Source organism: Alligator sinensis, unplaced genomic scaffold, assembly GCF_000455745.1.
Source record: "Alligator sinensis unplaced genomic scaffold, ASM45574v1 scaffold1011_1, whole genome shotgun sequence".
Lineage (NCBI taxonomy): Eukaryota > Metazoa > Chordata > Crocodylia > Alligatoridae > Alligator > Alligator sinensis.
This window is the reverse complement of record NW_005842785.1, coordinates 569,208-592,239: the sequence shown is the minus strand read 5'-3', so window position 1 is coordinate 592,239 and position 23,032 is coordinate 569,208. Positions and strand designations below refer to the sequence as shown.

Sequence of the window (23,032 nt, the reverse complement as noted above, 5' to 3'; positions counted from 1 at the left end):
TGATCCCCTTCTACCGCCTGATGGTAAGCGATATGCGCCCATAGATCGTTTGCATTCTCTATGTGGCGTGTCCTGGTGCGCCAGGGGCAGCAGCCGATCAGATTCATCTCCATCACCGTGCCCTTAGGTCCCATCCTCGTCGCCATGTCTCGGACGGCCAGGGCTGACTCGAGTTACGCTCGTACGTCAGGGCGGACTGGTGAATAGAGAGGCAGACACAACTTATTGGTTGTAAAAAACTTTACTCAGGTCGTCTGAACAACCACACGAGTTGTTCCAGCTGGCGGGGCCCAAGCCAGTTAATCCGTCCGCAATTCCAAGCCGGCGGGGAAAGGGGTACGTCGGGGTTGCGCTCGGTGACGGGAAGAAAGATCGATAGGTGATCAGTCTATCGATCGGCAGCCTCAAGTCAGATAACTTCAGAGACACTCTGCAGCGTGCTCAAAGCTCTTCGACTTGGGCAGAAGTCGCACGGAATTTTAAACGGCCAGCGAGCCAATTACTAGCCGCCACGTGTGAATAATTTAGCACTGGCCAATAACGGGGCACAAATTTGCATCCGAATAGCGGGAACTCTTTGCACCGTGCATCTCTGTGCTGCAAAGAAGAAATGCATCCTGCAAAGGAAACTGCAAATTGGCGGGAACTCTATCCTGCACGCAGGCTCTTAATTGCAGCAGAACACTCTGCTGTGCAAAGGAGCTCTCATGTGGCCAGGAAATTCCATAGTGCCGAGGCACAAAAAATCACTGGGTCGTGACACCTGTATTTACAGATACTAGAAAACAACACGTTAGACTAATTCACTGCACAGTAATTAGATTAATTACTGCACAGTATGTGGCTGGAAGACAGCTGCCTGGCAGCTGGGACAGCTCTCCCCACCCTGCAGATATCTGAGCCAGCCACTATGTCCCCTGCCAGCCCAGGGCCAGCACCCAAGGGAGCTTGGAGCTCCCCTGACTGCTTCAGGTAGGCAGAACAGGACAGGAGCAGCCCTAGACTGAACTGCTCCCATCGGAAGCAGATTTGTTCCCAACAGGCTCACGTTCAGGTGTGGGGCACAGTTCAGTGCACCTGTGCAGAAAATTCAGGCATATTAATTGCATATGTAGATGTTCCCAGTGAGTCTGATCCATTTTCCTTGAAGTCAGTGGCTAGATTCTTACTGACTCCCCTTGGAATTGGATTTGGGCCAGCGTGAGACTTTCCTCTTCCTTTTGTGGGGAATGTACTGATTATACAGTCATCCTAGCCCTCCCCATGAAGGAATTAAACAACCTGTATTAAGCCCAAAATGAGGCCCCCTTTCTTGACACATTTGTTACTTGACCATTAGGTTAGTCTAGCCTTTGGTGCTTCTTAACACTCCTTATGCATGAAGACATGACACATCTGTGGAATTCTAATTTTAGTCTAATGATTCTAGCCAATTAAAATACCAGGAGGTGGGATTTTTTTTTAAAAAGCCATAATTTAGGTAATCAGATCTTATTGATTTTCACTGAGATTTGTGTTTCTAGATACCTTGGACTTCTTTATAATTCCTGCTTTATTTTATTTAAAAATGGAAAAAAGCTATTGATGCCATTAACATGAAGGTGAGTCATAGAGATCCTACCTGCATTTATCCAGATAACTGATTTTTCCGAAAATTAGGATAAGGAGATACGAGAACCAGGCATTCATGTTTGAATAGTTTGAAAATCTCTACCTTTAGTATTTATCCATAAAGTTATCTCAGCCTTTATTAGCAACCCACTTCATCACATCTCATAAGAGTTTATGCAAAAATGTAGACAGCATTATTATAGTGTTAATAGACAAATAGGAATAGTAATCTGTCAAAAGTTTCTATATATTTTTGTAATTTGAATGCTACACTGGTTCTGAATCAGTGTGATCTCAACAGTTTGCATTATTTTGAGCATGCTGAAATTTTCCTTTTAGTTCTGATCATGATGAAGTGTGAATGCAGAATCATCTTAAAAGGTGTTCCTTACTGTTCGTGGTGTCAACTTGAAGTTGTAGCCTCAGTAGATAAATTTACACACTTACTTTTTTTTAGCAGACTTTACCTTGTATGTCCAAAGCCTTTTGTAAAGCGTTTTTCTTGGTGTATGTGCACTGCATTGTTTCAGCTTTCTAATCACTGACCAGCTGGCTTGTTAGTGAATAGAACTGTGGGCCCCTTGCCATGTTTCATGTGAGGTCTTGGCTGGGTGGCCAAGCAGGCAGCCTGCAGCCAGTATCAAAGCAATTCAAGAGGTATTGGCACAGCAGTGTCCCCATTAATTTCTGCTTGTCACATGCTGTCATGCAAGTTACACCAGAGAGGAAATGACCGTTAAAAAAAAAAAAAAAAAAAAAAAAAAAAAAAAAAAAAAAAAAAAAAAAAAAAAAAGTATGCCTGTGGCACTTGGTCCCCTCCAGACGTTATCCCCGACGTTAAACAAGTGGATACAATTAGCTGCTATCGACAAACAGCTGCAGGGAAGGAGATGCCTAGATCTGGGCCCCAGAGTAACGTGTCTTTCCTGTTAGTAAGTAGTGTTGACTATCAACTCATGCCATATTTTAACCCCTAACATGGCATATTTTACCCCCTTAACATGAGGAAATTAAAGAGCTATACATTGTCCATAACACCCTGTAAATAGTTGCTGTACTGACTCAATACATATTTTATTTAGAGAATAATTTTTTGGCACAGCTGGTCACGCATGTGGGAGTGATTGACTCTTTAACTGTCAATAACATACTGTCCGTAGGATCACTTCAGGATCATTCTGAACTGGTTAAAATGAGCAGACTCCAACTTTCCTACTTTTTAAGGAAAGAGAAAATCTCTATGACTTCATCAAGAGGTCTTCACTAGGGACTGCCTTGAGTTATGATATCCTTGAGATGTTCCTACAGATTTAGTAACTCATAAGAAAAATGGACGAAAGGCCTGCATGTGAGAAGAAATTATTCACTGAATCTTCTAGAGGTGTGCAAAAATCTCTTTAAAGATTGAAGTGCCTATACTTGACTCAGAAGAAGATAGGCTTTTATGAATATGCACTATGCACCAGGATGGATCAGATTTGCCAGTGAACATCTTGTTTCCAACAAAGAAAATATTAGAAACTAAAGGTGGACATTCCTTGTTAAGAGAACTGATCAAGAGAAAACGGAGCAACATAAATGAACCCTAAAGCCCCAAATAAAACTTTGTCTGGGCTGCCAAATATTTCTTGCTTTCATGTTGAAGCAGTCCTCTCAAACTATGTAAACTTTTGGCTCGCTTATCCCTGAAACAGAAAGACTTTCCCCTAAGCACATGCTTTAGTCCAGCAGTATTCAGAAGAGCATTTTCTGAATACCCGTGTAGTATTTTCCTGGATCATGGCCTTTCATCATCTCTGGGTTCTTCACTGTCTATACCAGACTTTTGCAATTGTTGCCTGTTTCTACCTGCATCTGTTTGTTAATTAACCAATTCATTATGGATGGGCTTTAGCCAACAATTTAATTTTTAGCCTGTGAGTTCAAATCTTATGAGATAATTAGCCCATGGGCTGAAATGTCCTTGATTTTCTTTTCTTCATCCCAAAGGTGAACTTTTCACAGAAAATGTGAATAGTAATTTATTGAACACTTATGCACCTTACGTATATAATACAGATGTATTTATTCTGAGTCAGAACATATCATACATTTCCTTTAGCTTCTGCTTTAATTGTATTTTTGTTTTCTTTTTTTAATTAAATAACTCCACTTTGAGGTTGTAAAACTTGATCAGCTTTTTGGGGAGTTTGGTTAATTGTGGGGCCCAGCTGTTTCTGAGACCGCAAAAAAAGGAAGAATCTAGTAGGACATTTCAAGTAGCTTTAGCATCTGTGCTGGCTTAGATCAGGACACATTTCAGGATATTGCTGTCCCAAAAACATTTCTTACCTGGCTTATGGTAATCATATGCTTATACAGGGCTTGTGCTGAAGGAATAATGTTAAAAAGAGGCAAATTTACTGCCAGGTATTTGGGAACCTACAAAATAGTTATGATAGGATCCAGAAGTCCCTATGAGAAACTTTGTTTGTTTGTCTAGCCCTAAATCTATAAATCCCAAGAGAGCCTAGCTTCTTACAAGGTTTTTTGCAAGGCATATATAGCGGAAAGATTTCTGGGTGGGGAAAAGCAGTTGTTAATTACAAAATTGCTTTTGTCTGCCATAGCTGTTTCACACCCAGACCAAATTTTGGAAATAACTCTACATTTACCAGTTTCTTTTAATGTGTTAAAACAAAATCCCTCCCTGTTTTAATTTGCTTTGCATTTATTATTGTTTAAAAATTCCAGTAACCAAAAGAAGAAATGTTAAGGTGTGATTAATTTGCATGTCTGGTAATTCTACTTTGATAGGAATTTTTAATGCAAAGAATTACTGAAACAAGCCCTTAAGCCAAGAGCTACATAAAGTTTGGGGGCTTTTTTCAAACATGCAAATTTGTCCTTTCCAATGTGGATATTTAACAGTTAATGCATAAAACTCTAAAGACTTGAATTGAAAACTGGCCCATGATATGCTGAGTCACAGAGATGGTCAATTTTGATGGAAAAGCTTGTAGCCATTTAAAACAGTTTTGATATAAATAATATAAAATAAAATGCATGTGCTTATACATGTGTGTAAATTAAATAACATATGTGTGTTCAGTTCACATTTCTGATATAAATGTATTTTAGGATTGCAAAAATATCTCCTTGATTTGTGGGGTGTCTACAGCCAACCTATGCTTATATCTGGGGAATGGGATATGTAACCAGGGGCACCCAAGGAAAATGCCGAGCTGACACTTTTTTCATAGTCTGTGCCATCAGAACACCCGTTTTTTATAAAATCCTTGTAGAACCTCAGCAAAAGAGGGTTGATCATCTTTCAACACAACCAGAGAATACACTTGCTCTTCTTACATAGGTGAGAGAGTGAGTCATTAGAAAACATACATCTCTGCTGTAGATGTGAATATAGCACATAAAGAAGGGCATGACACTAAAAGGAAAAAACCTACTTCCCTTCAATTCAACTGCTTTATGCTACAATGTTATAATTGAACTTACAGTAAACAAAAAAGGTAAACTTGCACAATAGTGTGTATTTTCAAATATAGAATATCACTTCTAAGTTAGTAGAATTAGTAAAATATTTGTTTTGAATATTTTCAGTAGCATTACAGCATTTTTTTTTTAGAATTCAGCATCGATTGGATTAAATTTTTCAATAGATTCTCTATCTATTCTCTAATTTTGGGCACGAAAGAAATTAAGTTTTGGAGAGATTTTTAATATCCTCAGTGAAAGGTTGCTATACCTAAACAGATACATGTAAGAAAATGCATAAAATGATTAAACATTCCAGATATACAGAACTATAGATCTGATTCTTATTCACACTAAGACTGACTAATGTATGTAGTCATGATTTTTTGTATGAAACTGACACCTTAATATTCCTTTTGTACCAACATCTGTATGCATCGTTCTGGGATTTGCATGTCCTATCAGGTGCCTACCCACTGTTCTGTATTCAACAGCACTGGGTGTAGGATTTACCACTCCTAATAATCAGGGATCTGGGTTTTTCATTTCCCACAGAAAAATTGAGTAAACCACAAATTTTACCTTTTACCAGAAGCAAATGCAGATTTCTTATTTTACTGGAGAAACCCATGGATTTTGCAGTTTTGTGACAAGCCTTCTGCAGGCTGGCAGAGTTCCAGCCTGCAGGGAGCTGGGGGGGAGTGGGAGGAGGTTGGTCAGGCAAGGGGTACCATGTACATGTATATGCACATGGCCGCCAGGCAGTCTGGAGAGCAGCTCCCACAAGCCATAGGGAGAGAGTTGAGCAAGGCTGGAGCTGGGGCTGCTACCCAGCCAGGCAGTGCCTGGGGCACGGGGCACAGGGCCACAATGCCCTAGAGCCCTGTCAAGAAGTAGGACAGCCACGGGAAGCTCGTCTGGTGTGGGGGCAGCTCCCTGCTTCTGCGCGCGCTCCCAGTGGGGCAGGGTGAATCTGCACAGGGTGGGGGCTGTGTGCTGCCTGCTTCAGGCTTGTACTCCCTGTCCTGCTGCCCTCCTCCGGGGCCTCTGTAGCCCAGTGTGCGCGACCCAGTGCTGCAGGGAACAGTAGAGCCATTCAGGAAGCTGCTTGCCACTGCAAGTTCCATGCTGTCCACATCCCCTGCATGCAGCCCTGTGCTGCCACCCCTGCTGCTACTGCGCAGGCAAGGGACACCTCATGAGGGCAATGCAGAGCTCATGGTGGCAGGCAGCTTCTTGCTCAGCTCTGCTGTTCTTTGCAACTGCAGGTTGCACATGCCAAGTTGTGGAGGTGCTGGGGGAGGGCAGCAGGGTAGGCAGCTGGGAAACCCCTCTGGCAGGGCTGTAGGAGCAGGAGCTGTGAGTGGGGGGTGAGGGGCACCAGTAGGGTTGGGGGGAGTGAGAGGCGGGAGCAGTGCTAGGTGAATTGTGGTGCGGAATGAGGGGTACCAGCAGGGCCAGGGAGCTATAGGAAGAGAGTGAGGGGAAGGCTGTTGTGGGGGAGCTTTCTTTTTAATCACAGATTTTGGGGTTTCTATCAGAGAATTTGTCTTTTTTTTTTTATCAGGGAAAACCAGGATCCCTGCAAATAACAGTTTTTGAAAGACTCTAATCCTTTAGATTGTTTAACCGATATACCATTGCACAGCGAGCTACAGCTATTTTAAAAAATAAATGTAATTCAGTTTGGGACTTTGTGATTTTCAGAGATATTCCTGAGAATATTGACTTCAATGGGATGCTTAACAGTGCATAAGGTGGATTATATGTGTAAATTCTTGTAGGGTTAGGGCCAAAAATGTATGGGATGCCAACAGATCCCTAGAGTATAGTGTTGCTCATAGATGCTCTTATAAATGCACACGCAAGGGCATTTCTTGTGGCTGTTAAAGCATCCTAAATTCCTGCACTTTCATAATCCAAAGTAGGTTTTTTCAAGCCATAACTTTTTAAGTTAACAGCAGCTGAAAATAAATAAATCAAAATTTATGTATGTATTAGTAGCTTATGAAAAACCCTGCAAAATAGTATGCACTACCCTAATTCAAGTTCAAGAAAATATTTATAGAAAAATGAATACCCTTATTTTTTAAAGTTCAGAGAGAACTACTTAAGTGCTTTTATTTTGTTTTGAAAATAATACATACATTTCAATGAATTGTTATTAAATCATTTATCCTTTGGATATGTAGCATTCAACTTTGAAAATATTAAATTGATCCTTTCTTCAGTTTAGTATTTTACCAGTCTATGTACCAACAAGCTGCTAACAAACATATAATTTCTCTTACTGCTACTGTTAAGTGTATTTCATTTTGCAAAAAAAATATGTTGCATGAGACTATTGATACATTAGACTAAACTAGTGGTGCTTAACCTTCCAGCCCCATGGCATGAGGCCAGTCCTTGGGCTGGATCACACAAGTAGGGTCAGTCTATGGGTGCAATTCAGTGCTGGATCCAGGTCTGGAGTGACCCCAGGTACTGGTCCCCAGCCCTGCATGCTGGTCCAACTCTGGGCACCAGATCCAGCCACAGAGTGAACCTCATGTGCCAGCATAATCTGGCATGTGGGGCTTTTCATCCAGCCCATAGGGCTTCCGATGGATCTGGAAATTTGGTGGAAGGGGAGCATTAATTGCTGTGATTCTGGAAGCTTTGGCAATTGAATTCTGGTACTGCACCCCCATCACCAAATTTATAGACCCATAGGAAGCCCCACATGTCCTGTGAACCAGATATGGCCCAGGGGCTGGAAGTTGAACACCACTAAACTAATGGGTCAGACAGACTTGGTCTGTTAGTCGATGCTAAATATGTCTTAATCCATAATGAAATTCATGTACTCTTGGACTCTGCTAGATGAATAGATTGGAATATCACAGCAAAATTTTACTTAATTTTGCTACGCTTACTGATGCAACATAGTCTTACTGAATTAAGACTTTGAAATGGGGAATATAGCAACATTTAACATATAGTGTCTAATGTAGGGGCGGGCAATTATTTTGGGCAGAGGGCCACTTACTGAGTCTTTTGTTTTTCATGTAGCAGTAATATGTAATTCCTTTGGATTTTTTTTGGCGTTAATTAACGTTGACTGTTTGTTTAAAAGTATTACCTTAGAAGTGCTCTAATTAATCTGTTTCAAATATGTCTTGGAGAATATGAAGCCCCTTTAAAGTGTCTTTCCAAAATATTTGATAATCAGTATTTTAAATGAAAGCAGTTTTTTGTCTGAAGCTCCTGTGTTATCCTTTAAAATATTTGGGGCCTAATCCTGCTGTTGCTGAAATAATTAGGATTTTTGCCATTGGCTTCAGTGAGAGGCAAAATCATCCCATTTGCCAGACTCCAGTCCTAATGACTCATTACATACCACTTTCTAAAACTCATCTTCTTTGTTTACACTTGTGGTCATCTCTCATGCAAAAACTCCTAGAGGAAGCTTTCAGCTCAAATATCGCAACACCTGCTGTCCAAAGTAGGAAGATTCCATTTCTGCAATAGAAAAGAAATAAACTAATCTCTGTAGGATGTAGGTTACAGGATTCCAGTACAGAGAATTCTCCAGGTAGAAACAGGAGAAGAATTGGTTGATTCACAAAGATTGTTGTATTTTTGTATATTTTAGCATGTAAGCCACAAAATAGATAAGGAGGAAGAAATAGAAAACATGTCGAGATTCTGTGCATTAGCAGTGATTCAGGGTCTCTGCAAATGAGAAGGCCTCTCTATTCTATCCATCATCTTTGATAAGGCCAGCCATATCTGCTGGATTCAGAAACACATCCACTGGTGTTAAGAATTCATAGGCAGAGGATGATATAAATTTAATAAATAAAATGAGATGCATTAGAAATAAAATCACATGCCCTAGATCAACAGAAATACGAGCCTAGCTTCACATCTCTACATACCAGCCAGGGATGACAGGAAGTCTGGGTAAGCAGTGAGTACCTGTACAGTGCTTCTGCAGGCATGCTTACTTTGTGAGGTGTCCTGGTCTGTGGTCATTTTCTTGAGGTTGCACAACTCTGTGCCACCCCTTACCATGGCCACCCCTTACCATGGTATAGCCCCTAGACCTTTAATATGTAAATTCTTTTCTCTTTAAGTGAATACTCTAATGACTTAGAAGCTATATCTTATATTCTTTCTCTTTTGAATCATTCTAGTAGTACAGCTATACCTAGTTCAGTTGAGGGGACAGGACCCCAACTAGAAAGCTAATTTAGTTGTTTATTTGCAATGCAGCCATGCTTATGTGCAGTACAGAGGCTGCAAATTTAAGTAGTCTGTATATAATGGAGAATTTTAGTCTCGTGGTGATTGTAAATGACAGGTAATTTTTACTGGTCAGTATAGATGCATGGTAATCTGCATGCACTTGGACACCAGATTTAATACATTCAGATGCAAGGTCAGACCTCTAGAATACACTTGCAGGATGGGGGACTGTATTTTACAAGTCAGTTACTCTGAGAGGAACTTGTGGATCCTGGAGAATAACTAATTGAATATGAGCATCCTGTGCAACATTATGCTTAAGAAAATTAATGTAAATTTTGGATGTTTAAGTAGTGAAAGATCAGGTATGAGTAGGGAGTTGTATTTACAGAATTCAGAATTATCATGACTATTGCTGTAATACCATGCTCAGTTCTCATTCCATACCTCAAAAAGATGCTAATAAATTAGAAAGGGTTCTGACAAGGGCTACAAAATTCTTTGAAACTATCTGCCTAGATTAAAAATAATATATTTATTTTAACAAAGAGAAAAATAATATTGTGACTTGATCACAATATTGAAGTATCTTTGTGATGGAACATTTCTGATACTAGCAGATGCTTTAATCCAGCAAAGACTAGCTAGAATCTAATGATGACTGGATTCAGGCTAGAAATAAAGTGCTTATTTCAATATTGGAACCAGTTACTTAAGGTGTTGCAGATTCACCATCACTTCACAATGCATAAATAAGTGCATGTGATCCTTTGAAAACAGGAGTTTAAAGTGAAAATGAATATGCAACTTTAACACTAGCAACCACCACCACAACCTCTATAATACATATTATTTTATGGTGATAAGAGTTCTCAGTCTAAAGTGACAGATGCTAGTATAACATGTATGTTTGTGGTGCAAGGGAAGAGGAGAACGGACCTTGGCTCGCTGCAGCCAGATGCTACCGTAACAGGACAGCTGGCCTCGTCCCCCTTACTCCTGGGAGGCAGCAGCGATTGAGTGGACAGATCGGGGGACGAGGCCAGCAGTTCTGGCCTTCCCCACCACCCCCTGCTCCCTGGGTGCGGCAGCAGAACAGGGTGCTGGGTGGCAGTGCTCCATCTGTGCCCCTCTCCCCTGCCCCCGTCATTCATGGGGAGGGGAGGCAGATGGATGTGGGCCGGGTGGATGGGGGGGAAGCGGGCCTGGCCCCAAAACTGCAGTGGGGGGGCGACTGGGCCTGCCCTGGCTTGGCCTCAAAATGGCAGCGGGCAGTGAGGGGCATGCCTGGCCCCAGAATGGCAACAGGGAGGGGGCACGCCGGGCCTGGCCCAGCCTCAAAACGGCAAGGGGAGAAGGGCACCAGGCTGGCCCTGCAACAGCAGCGGGGAGGGGGAGGGGTGGCCTGCCTGGCCCCACAATGGCGGGGGGGGCCCAGGCCCAAAGGTAGTTGGGGGGATGGGAGTCCAGATGCAGGCCTTTGTCCCTACCCCCGCCCCTGTTATTCTTGGCAGTTGGTTAGTATATTTATGAAAACAATATCCCTCTTCAGTTAAGTGCTGAGTAGATTGAACTGAAGCTCAGAACAGCTGCTATGCCATCTTCTGACTTAGGCAATCTGCTCTTGAAGTTTGTTTTGCGAAACAGCAGAATTTTGATCTATATATTTTTAAATATGTGTTGATCAGTCTTTATGCTTCTGTTGATTAAATAATTCAACTAAAAGCAAAAAATAAGCTTGATATGCATACCTGTTCAAGCCATTTGGCTGTAGCAATATTCTGTGATAGTCTTTTGAGTCATGTGAAGGAAGTGATGTTTGCTTGTTTGTCACCTTGTCTTGATAAGTGTGTATTGATCTATTTAGGATATGATGCTTCAGCTGTTACGAGGGCTGGATTTTCTGCATTCACACCGAGTGGTGCATCGGGATCTAAAACCACAAAACATCCTTGTAACCAGTAGTGGACAGATAAAATTAGCTGACTTTGGCCTTGCACGAATCTACAGTTTTCAGATGGCTCTTACTTCTGTGGTAAGTTTCAGAATGATTTTATAATTTTCTGTACAAAAATATAACTTCCATATTAGTATTGATATGGATCCTGAGAGCTATAACTAGGCTTTTAAAACCCTCTCTTCATTTTAGATCACATATGTCTGTGAAAAAAGTAGTTTTCCAAGTTGGACTGTAGCTTCTGAACTTGTTATGGTTACATGAACTAGTTGCCTGAAAACAGGACAGTGAGCCAGAAGTTCCTGAGCTTTAATTTCAGTTGTGATACTGATTTCTTCTATGTATAGCTTGGGGCCAGCTCCTGTATCTCATTGGTAGTTTTGAAAATCCCATGCTTCCTAGAGCAGGATTTAAGGACTTTGGAAGAATCTGTGCATTGATCTGAATGGGAATCAGTGAAGATGATAGTGAAGTCTGAGTTCTGCAGAAAGATGGGATAGATTCTTTTTGAATTACTGTCACTTTTAATGTACCCAGTTATTAATCAGAAACATGAATATCCCCACTATCAGTTTCCATTGGGCCATAAATGGAAACTCCACTAAACTGATTGTCAGGAGTTCTGAACCTACTGCTATTTTTTTTTAATACTCCTATGTAAAAGAAGAAAAGAACTAATTAAAAAAAGGAAAATGTAATCCTAAGCAAGCCACCTTCTGTGATAAGAAATTCTGCAAGAGGACTGGAAACATGGAGTCAGAAAACCAAAGAGTAGAACTCACTAAGTAAAAATGGACTGAAACCTGTCTACATTTAGCACAGTGCCAGCACTGTTGGCTGAAAAAGAAAGAAAGAAGTGTCATAAAATATCTCAGTTCATCTAACCTAGGAAAATGAGTTGTTTCAAAACCTGTCAGCTAACTTGTTGTAACATGTCTTTAAGCACTGTGAAGCTCTTTTTGGCTGCATCTACACATGCAATTAATGTGACATGATAAACTCCGGAGCAGTTTGCTCCAGAGTACATTGCCCCGGGTGCAGCATCTTCACATGCATCCAGGGCAGCAGCACTTTGAGCTGGGGTGGAGCAGCCCTAGGCTGGTAGTGGGCTCGGGGAGGTCAGCCCTAGGCTCTGGGTGGTGGTGTTGGGCACAAGAGTGCTCAAACTGTGGAGCTGCGTGACTGATTTCCCTCCCCCCCCGAGCCTGTTGCCAGCCTGGGGATGCTCTGCCCCAGCTCAAAGTGCTGCTCTCCTGATCACCGTCCACTTGTGTGTTGCAGCTCAGTAAATGACTCTGTTGTAAGATAACACTATCCCTGACAGTACTATTTTATGGCAGAGTTAATTAATTTACTGTGCCCTGTTACTGGTGCATGTGTAGATGGTGATGCTTTACTGTGGAACTAGTCTACTCCACAATAAAATGTATGTGTAGATGCACCCACCATATACAAAGGATCTAGCTAGATCAGTGGCTCTCAACCAGTTGCCATAAGATCCTTTTAAGGATGCTGTGGGATGCTGCTTAATTTAAGCACTGTGATGTGTGCAGTCATGTACACATGATTCACAAGACAAACCAAGAGATTTCAAATAGGTGTCCATAGTAGTTAAAATATTCTGACCTGTTGTGGGCTCTCTGAATTCTTCGCAAACGGAAGAATCACTCTATTGTATTTTCCTTAGTCAAAAATTGAGTGAAAGCTAAGAGCTGGCATTTTCTGAGGGGTGCCTGGAGTTTAATGAGGGTACCTTGCATTTAAAAGGGTTCAAAGTTGCTGATTTGGAGTAGCTGCTCATCTTCCTCTCCCCCCCCCCCCAAACTGTAGTGCTTTAGTTCTACCAATATATTTACAATTAGTTAGTTGTAACTAACAGTACTGTTAGTATGGGTGCAATTGTACCAATAATTTTAAAGTGCTTATAATAGTACAGCTTAAGCTCAAGAGCAAAGAAGAGTAATTTTATATCAACATAAGGCTGCTGTAATGGTGTCCATCTATAGAGAAGGTACTGATATAATGTTTTTTTTTTAATTACACTCATATTCAAAATAATAACCTTGATATATTGTTTAAGTATAGGGCAGGTTTAAGGAAAGAAGATTGAATTCACTAATATAATTTGAAGCACTGGTTAGTACCTGATATCTTAGTTTAGCAGCTTTGAAATAACCATGGCTAGTTATGTACTAAACTCAAGAGAAGCCTACTCTACAACATCACCATTATGTGGTTTTAAACATTATGGTATTTGTCTACAATTATTAAAAGTATGTTATGTAATAATATATTTTAACTGACACATTTTAAAAGGTATTCTTTTTCCTAGTATAGGCATTCCCTTTATCTTTGGGAGACCTACCCTGTCCCAGTGGAATATATTCTAGATTACAGCCTCTTTTATGTCAGTGGAAAACTTCTGTCAATTAGTATGTCAATTTATAAATTTTGGATTTAAGCCCTATATAAAAAAAGTCATGGCACACACAGTCAGACAATAAAAGTACATTGTATGTGCTATCATTCTGATCAGGTGATATGAGAGCTCTGCATCATTTCCTTCAACAGAGGAGTTTGCAGCAAGATAAGCTACAAGAATCATCTTTTGTGGTATCAAATCATTCCCAAGATACATCCTCATTCTTTACTCACAAAAGAACTCTTCAGATGGGGCAGAAAGAGCTTGCCATGAAAGTAATCCAGTAAAAAGAACTGATCCAGCTCTAGTTCATTGGGTGCCGTAAATGAGTAACTTCAAAGCATTTTCTCTGTGATACCTAGTTACTTCCACAATGCTAAAGAATTCCTCTGGCAGGTCAGTCCTGTGGGCATATTGCTGTAATTTAAAAAAAAAAAACCCTCATGATACCTTCTCCAGCAAATGCATAAAAGGTTCAAGCTAATATGACATGTTTAGGGAGAGAACACTAGTCCCAACTGTGGTCAAATTGAGAACTGATACAGGTCTGAAATAACAGCAATAGAAAGAACCAGTTTTTTATTGGACAGCAAAGAACAGAGCAGGCTTTCAGTTTCTTATAAAGTTAGATTGTCTTGCAAGTGTTGGTCTTGGCCCTTGGGAGAATTTTGAATAGACTTTGTGATAACAGTTGTGGCAAGAGAATGTAGGGAGAAGGTTTGATGTGCCTATGTAAGTTTAGAGTTAAAAAGATAAGTCAATGAGCTGTTACGTTTGCCTGTGGTTCAGCAAAACGGACACTGAATCCCAGCAAAAGCAAAACTTGATCTACGCAAACAGGCATGTGACTATGCGCATTCACAAATGAAAATTTTGGGGCTATATTCTCTAAAAGGGTGAGGGGGGCAGTTATCTATTAATGAGCCATTCTTTGTTAACATCAGAATGCCTAAAAAAAGGATGTATATGAATTGTGCATCTGAAAACCAAATGAGATGAGCGTCTGCCATTCTGATTACAGATACTAGACACTGCTTTTGATGTCAAAGTTTTAAATCATGACTTAACTCCAAAAAAATCAAGAAAACTGGCAACATTCTAGTGTTTGTAATGAACTCATGGTAGCTGCTTTAAAAACGTGTGGTTTAAATTACGTGACAGTCCTGCTGAGTGTTTTTCCCTGTGAAATGCAAACAAATTTATTTTGTTTTGCTTTATTTCCTGAAAAACAAATCTTGATTTTAGAACTGCTGCAAGTTAGAAGGAAAAAAATGTCAATTTCTGTTTTAATGGACTAAATCATTTAAATAAGCATCAGCTAAAGATATTGAGAATTTTTAAAAATCCAGTTCTTATTTCAGTGAATATTTTTAGATTATGCTAGCATTCTGCTCAGAATAAAGACTTTCTGGGCAGTCACTTAAGCACACATGGTTTATATGTCACATCATGCAGGAACTTGGTTTTATTTTTTTGGTATAGTAGCAAGGGAGCATAAAGTTGGGCTTACTTTGTAAAAATAAATATATAAATTAGTTACAGCAACAAAAACAAGAACAAAATAAAAGTAAATAATTCTATTTCAAGGAGGAATGTTTTCTTCTACCCCACGTTGCATTGTAAAATGTTAAAAATAAAAAGAGTAAACACCTGTTAGTAAATAATGAGAACAATGTAGAAAATAAGGAAGGTTTTGACCTTGAGAGGTCATCCAGTCCATACTCCTGTCCCAAGGTAGGATGAGCTACATCTATATACCATTACTGACATATGTTTGTCTAATTCAGTTTTGCCCAACCTTTTCTCCCCTCAGGCTGGAAGTACAATGCCAGGTTGGTCCATGGACTAGATTGGTCTGTGGGTCTAATCCATCATGTGGGCTGGCCCACACTGGACCAGATCCCACCACGCAACAAGTCTGCCTGGGGCCTGAGGTAGTCATGTGGGGCTGAGACCTAATCCCTCTGCATGGGGCCGGGCTGGCTGGGGCCGATCCAGCCACAGGGGGCTTTGAAATGTGTTATTTGTTAATGTGTTAATTACCAATACCCTCCCCTCCCCCCAGTCAAATTTCTGGACCTGTGGGGAGTACCACGGGCTGGATCACATGGCTCCATGGGCTTGGCAAGGCTTGCAGGCTGGGGGTTGAACACCCTGATCTAATCTGTTTTAAAAACCTCTAGTGACAGAGATTTCACAGCCTCCCAAGGTTATCTTATTTCAGTGCTTACAGTTAATAAGTTTTTCCTAAGGTTGTATCTAGGGCCGTCCCTAGGGGGGTGCAAATCGGGGCGACTGCCTCAGCCCCGCATGTTAGGGGGGCCCCGCGGAGCCAGGTGGAGCAGCCACGGTGACTCTGCGCCGCCGCTGCTTGCTTCAAATCCAGCTGCTCACTACCCCCTCTCTCCCCCGCTGCTGATGCTGCCAGTGGCTGCAGCAGGTTCTCCGGGTCCAAGGCGTGTGGGATCTGAGTGGGAGCGGGACCTCGCATGGGCTGATTTGCCCCGGGCCCCTCACCCATTTAAATCCATTATTTTTTGCTTTATTCCTAGTAGATGTGGAGAACAATTTTTTAATTTTCACAGCACCGATCCTTTATAGATTTCAAGACTGTGATCGTGTCCCCCTTCTGCCTTCTCTAAATTAAACAAACCCTATTATTCTATCCATTTTTCTTAGGTCATGTTTTCTCATCCTCTGATCATTTTAGTTGCTCTCCTCTGGATTGTCTTCAGTTGTTTTATCTCACATCTTTCCTGAAGTACCTTGCCCCAAACTGGACACAATGTGGATATAACTTAATGTGTGTAAATGTTCATCTAGGCTTGATGCATGGATTTGGAGACTAGGCATAATGTGCACCTATACATGTGTCAGACGTTTGCTCTGACCTGTGCTGAACAGCATGCATCAGAGCAGACTTGATTAATTGAACCTGTTGGAGTGTGCCAATTAGCATGCTCCAGCAGCCTCTGCATGACATGTATTCAGCATCCCTGCACTTCAGTGGGGGCAGTTAGAGCCCCCCACCTCCATTTTGAAGCACAAGACACTGTGTACACATGACACTGTGGGCAATTTAATTAGAGCGGCTCTCAGAGCACGTGAAGGTGCCCAGTTAGGACAAAGGAGAGTTTCATTTGCTTGTGGTTCGTCTTTTGGAACTTCCTCTTGGTACTCTGCCTCTGACATCTACATATATGTACCTTTGTGTACTAACCCTGTGGAATCATCTCACAAGCTCGAGTCTTTCCAGAGAACTAGGAGCCTGATGTAACTGCCATAGAAATTGAAGGGTATCTTTCCATTTACTTTAAAGGGAATCGGATTGTGTCCTATTAAAAACATATAAATGATTGGGTTCTAATACGGCAAATTATTTGAAGCTTGTGTCTAACTTTAAATACATTAGTAGTCCTATTCAACTCAATAGCATTACCCTGATGCTTAATTTAGGCATACGCATAAGTATGTCGGTGAATAATGTCTCAAATCTGGACTGTGGAACGTAAGATTTCCTCAGTGAATCAGTATGCTTATAAAGGATTAATTTTTCTGTCCTGTAGCTCAGGCAGGCAAACATACTTGTTATTCTCAGTCAGTTACCCACCTAATAGCATTTTGTTGAACAATGTAATGCTTCCTACTTCTGATGAATGAAAGCATCACTGCCTTGGGTGTTGCTCTCAGCCTTACTAGTTTTCAGAGGGATATTGTCTATGATAGAAACCCAGATCTCAGGGTTTTTAGTTATAGCATTTTCTCTATTCCACCCAGCTGACCTTCCAAAGGAAAGTAAGTCAGAGATGAATATCCACAGAATCAAAATATGTGCTACTGAATGCAGGAATTTTGCTGGAAGGCTGAGGTTATCTAGGAATGCAGTATGATTGAACTGGTTTGCTTATTTTAAGGAAACTCTCTCTCTCTCTCTCTCTCTCTCTCTCTTTTTCTCTCTCCCTCTCCTCCTTCCCTCTTTTTGCTTTGGTCCAAGGTTTTCTGGGATTGAAAGTGGAATCAAATTATAAATGACAGTCTTGACTTAGTTTTACTCAGAACAGATCTTTGAATTGTATCATATATAGTAATTACTTTGCATTTCCCAGAATTAAATGACAGAAATCTTAGTACCAAATGGGAAGATAATCTAATGTCTATTGGAGATGTATCTGTTAGTTTCCTTCTTTAAGAAATTTCCTTCACCTTCAGCATTAAGATAGATCCCCAGTGAATCTTAACAGCCCAAAGCAACAGATTACTTTTCTGATTTTCTTTCTTAACTTTGAAAGGTAATTTTACTTATTGCTTTCAGATATGATAGAGTGATTTAGCTGTAATGGCCAGGAATTATGCAAGGGAAGGATGTTTTTGAGTGATATCTTTTATTGGGCCAACTTGCACAGTTGGGATAAAGTTAGACAAGCTTATGTTTCCAAGACATTCTTCAGCTGGTCTGAGGTGGGAAGCAAGCACAACGATTATTAAGAACAGTGGGTAGAGCTGTGAAATTGGAGGGGGAATAAATTTCCAGGTGTAGTAGTATTGTAACATACTACAATACAAAAAGAAACCCCTCTGTGACCACACACCCCTAGTGGTCACCTGCCACCCCACACTGGAACTGATTAAAAGAGTCATCAAATAACTGCAGCCTATACTCAAGAGAGATCAAACCTTGAGAGAAATAATCCCAGCGCCTCCACTTGTGGCTTTCAAACAACCCCTAACCTTGCCCAATTCATCATCAGAAGCAAACTGCCCACTGCTCAGCAGCTATAGCCTTGTCTTAACAATAGATGCTTAACCTGTCAACACATTTTCATTGCTGCAACAATCAGTACCCCCTACAATGAACCCATCAGAACCCCTGGATCCTATACATACCTTTCCCAAAATGTGATACATCTGTGCCAATAAGGCATCAAATGGCCTCAAGGTAATTATTAGGGGTGTGCGAAATGGGCCGTATTCAATTAGGATTTGGATTTGGCCCAAATCGGGGACACTGATTCAAGTTGTTGATTTGGATCTCTGTGCTGATTCAATTCAGCCGAATCTGAATCTGAAGATTCGATGCTGATTCAGAGAATCAGCGATTTGGCCATAGACACAGCTTTAAATGTTTTTTCTACATACTTCGAGGTACCAGGCACGGCTCCTGAACGCTGCAATGGTGGGGTGGGTGGAGCATCCCACAGGAGCGTTTGGGGGGGGGGGGCCTTTTGGCCGGGGGGGAGCCCCCCCCCCCCCCCCCCCCCCCGGCTGGGCGATTGGCCGTGGGGGGACCCTGGGTGCCCCCCCAGACCCAGGAGGCACTAGTCACCAAGCCGGGGGGCAAAGAGCGGGGTGTCCCCCGCATGCTCCATGGCAGACCCAGAAGTGGACCAGAAGTGCTTCTGGTCCACTTCCGGGTCTGTTGCCTAGCGTGCTGAGGACCCTCCCGCGCTCCCGTGAGATGCTTCACCTGCCCCACCAACTCAGCATTCACGAGCTGCCTGATACCTTGAGGTATGTAGAAAAAGCATTTAAAGCTGCATCTATGTCTGAATCATCAAATCTCTCTGAATCGATTCGGATGGTTTCGATTCGATTCAGAGAGTTTAAAAGGTCTCCTGATTCGATTTGGAGATTTGGCCGTCAAATCGGGCTGAATCTCCACCAAATCAAATCAGTGACTAAAGTTTTGCACAGCCCTAACTATGTGGGTAAAAGGAAATGGAAACTATGCACCAGAATGAGCTCTTACAGAAAAAACATAAAAGACAGGGACAAGCAGTAGGAGCACATTTTCTGCAGAACAGCCACTCCCTTTCTGAGCTCACAATTCTCATGCTCATTGGAAATCTATCAAACACCTTTAAAGATGAGCTTGGGAACAAAAAAATTCATAAGCTTGCTGGACACTAAGAATCAAGGCCTCAACACTTGCATTGAATTTATGGCAAACTATAATCTAACTGATTCCTGAAATTCTTCCTATGTACGACAGGTGATAATGACCCTCCCTTCTTTTGATAGGTCCTTATCTCCCAGTAATCAGTCTTTTCTTCTGCTAATTGTTTGTCTGCTACCCTGGTAATTGCTCCTCCATCCAATTTCACAGCTGTACTCACTGTTCTTAACAATTGCTGTGCTTGCTTGTTTCCTCAGATCTGATGAAGAATATATTGCTTTTGAATGCATTTGAAAGCTTTCAAATGCAGGTGGTCCAATAAAAGATATCACCCCGCAAAAAATCCTTGCCTTATTGCTTTCAAACATTCAAACAATTCCCAACTGTGGGAGGCCTACTTTGAAACCGCATTACAGAAGCCCTGCTATACATATCCTTTCAGGTCAGGGCTACAGATTCAGAAGCTGAGCAGGGGACTGACTCCCTGTATTCCCTTTTTGTCCTGGCAGAGGTGTTGAATTAGCCTTGACTTGGCTAGTAAGGAAGGAAACAGTGTGGGCTGACCAAAAGAAGAGCTACTAGCACCATAATTCAGTGTGTTAAATCCTGCAGAGGTTCAGCATCCATTATGCTAGCATAGTTGCAGTGAATTGAATATATCTGGGTCCAACTTCATCCTTCCTACTGCTGTAAAGTGTATTAATTTACCTGACTTTTAGGAAGCTTTTTAATTTGCATCTACCCAAGTACATTTTCAGGCAAAATATTTTAAATATGTCTCATTCTTTTCCTGCTAAGATGTAATTTCAGGGTTCTGTGCTATTCCATACCAGCTGGTAGACCACTAACCCCTAAAGCAGTCTAATGAATGCAGAGGACAGCTCTCTGGTCTGATTCAGTCCCAGGTTTATCATGAAATGTAAAAGCCTTTCATTTGTTTTTTTCCAAGAAAGTGAATTATTTTACAGTAAACAAGCAAACTGGCTCTGCAAAGGATATGTGCTATGTCAATAAAGTTAGGGTAAGAAAGTTGGGGATGTTTGAAGATGTGAGCTCTAACTGCAGGGTTTGTCTTTGCCCACTGGGAATTGAGGTATTTTCCAAGCAGCAGAGCTGCACCAGTGCAAAGCTCTGGTGTAGATAAACTGCATTGGTGTTAAAAATACTTATCTCAGGGCCACTCATCTCTGGAGGAAATCACACTTTTGTAACCATGCAGCTACATCGGTGCAAAAAAATATACATGGTACAGGAAAGCCCTCAGAAATTGGTCTGAAAGTACATTTGTAATTAATAGTCTTTCCTTTCCTTTTTTCCACCGACCTCTTTATTTTCTGTCTTACACTGTTAAGAATATAAAATCAGAGATTATTTTAATTGTTACCAATGCTGACTTAGAATTTTTCACACTGTTGTTATAATATATGGAGAATTCCCTATCAAAAAAGGAGGATGAACTCCATTTGGAAAGAATATGCTCTTCAAAGGTATTTACTACCAGAAAAAGTTGCGGGGAAATGAGGGGTGAGAGAGAGAAATAAATGCATTTTTTTCTTTACTCTGTTGCATAGGATCATAGGAAAGTAAGGCTGGAAAGGGTCTCATGAGGTCATCTAGTCTAGCCCCTTGCTCAGGGTAGGATCATCCCTGATTAAAACATGCCAAAGTGTCTGTCCAATCTGCTTTGAAATTTTCCAATGATGGAGGTTGGATGGTTAGATTAAAAAGTAAATTTAATTGTTGGGCAAGGTCTCAAGCTATGTAATTACTGTATATACTCAAATTCAAGATGATGATTTTTTTCACCAGTCAGCATAGAGGGGTGGGGGGAGGCTTCATCATAGATTTGAGTACTGGCCCAGGGCAGGTGGTGGCTCAGCTCCAGCTTTGGCTCTGGGCCTGAGACCCCAGGTCCAAGCCTGAAGCTGGAGCTGAGCCACTGCCTGCCTTGGGCAACAGAGGAGGGGGCACACATTGGGTATAGTTCAGGAGAGACAGCACATTGTGAGTGGGTGCGAGGGGGAGACCTGCATATACAGCTTGGGGGCACTCAGGGAGACTGTGCAGCCTACCCCCTCCACTCAACTGCTTACCATCAGCTCTGGCTCTGGCTTCAGCCCTTCTGCCCTGACCCAGCCAGGCTTGGAGCTACCACAACTGCCAAAGCTACCCAGAAGCTAAGTGCAGGGGGAAAGAAGTGGGTGAGGAGACATGCAGCAGCGGGGCAGGCACAGGCATGGGGGCAATGGGCAGGAGGTGCAAGCAGCATGGGGGGGCACATGGTAGGGTGGCAGGGGCAAATGGCAAGGTGGGCAAGCAGCAGGGGGGGGAAGGCAGGTGGCAGGGGAGCAGGCACAGGAATGGGGGGACAAGGGACAGAGACCTAGGAGGCAGGTGGCAGGGAAGACAGACACAGAGTCATGGGAGGCAAGTGGTGGGGGTGTGGTTTATTGTACCTTGCCACTGCTTTGGGAGCGACACATTTAAGATGACCCTCCACTAATTAGATTCTTTACATGGAAAATTTTAATAAATTTGTAAGTTTCCATGTATAGAATCTAATTACTAGGAGGTCATCTAAAATTCAAACTTCACAGATGTAGGTTCGGAAGGGACCTAAGTAGATCTTCAAGTCTGACTCCCTGCCCTGGGTAGAAGAGAATACTGGGCTCATATGACCCCAGCTAGGTAACTATCCAGCCTCCTCTTAAAGACCCCCAAAGTAGGATCCAGCACCACTTCCCTTGGAAGTTGGTTCCAGATCCTAGCCACCCTGACTGTGAAATAGTGTCTTCTAATGTCCAGCCTGAACCTACTGTGAGTGGCCCCCCTCTGGACCCTCTTGATGCTGGCCACATCCGTTCTAAAGCATGGCGCCCAGAACTGCACGCAGTACTCCAACTGCGGCCTCACCAGTGTCGCATAGACGGGGAGGATCACCTCCTTGGCCCTGCTTGTGATGCATCAGTAAAAGAATGAAAAGATGCGGTTAGCCTTACTGACCGCGTCTTCATACTGGCAGCCCATACCTCTGGACCCTCTTGATGCTGGCCACATCCGTTCTAAAGCATGGCGCCCAGAACTGCACGCAGTACTCCAACTGCGGCCTCACCAGTGTCGCATAGACGGGGAGGATCACCTCCTTGGCCCTGCTTGTGATGCATCAGTAAAAGAATGAAAAGATGCGGTTAGCCTTACTGACCGCGTCTTCATACTGGCAGCCCATATTCATTTTGGAATTAATAATGACTCCAAGATCTTTCTGCTACTGTGCTTTCGAGAAGGGAGTTCCCCAGCCTATAGGTATGCTACTGGTTTTTACTGCCCAAGTGCAGTACCCTGTACTTGTCAGTATTCATAGATTCATAGATGCTAGGGTCGGAAGAGACCTCAATAGATCATCGAGTCCGACCCCCTGCATAGGCAGGAAAGAGTGCTGGGCGTA

General features: G+C 42.1%; 1 protein-coding gene across 8 annotated transcripts in view; it reads left to right on the top strand.

Annotated features, from left to right (window-relative positions):
• CDK6 (cyclin dependent kinase 6) overlaps nucleotides 1-23,032 on the top strand; it is a 207,790-nt gene that overhangs the window by 77,462 nt on the left and 107,296 nt on the right. For all 8 annotated transcript variants that reach the window (XR_003091658.1, XR_003091657.1, XM_025191084.1 and 5 more), the window contains exon 4: nucleotides 11,183-11,350. Coding sequence is in view for 6 of the 8 variants with exons in the window: in XM_025191084.1 (XP_025046869.1) it covers nucleotides 11,183-11,350 (168 nt within the window). In the remaining 2 variants the exon portion in view is untranslated. The remainder of the gene's footprint in view (nucleotides 1-11,182; nucleotides 11,351-23,032) is intronic.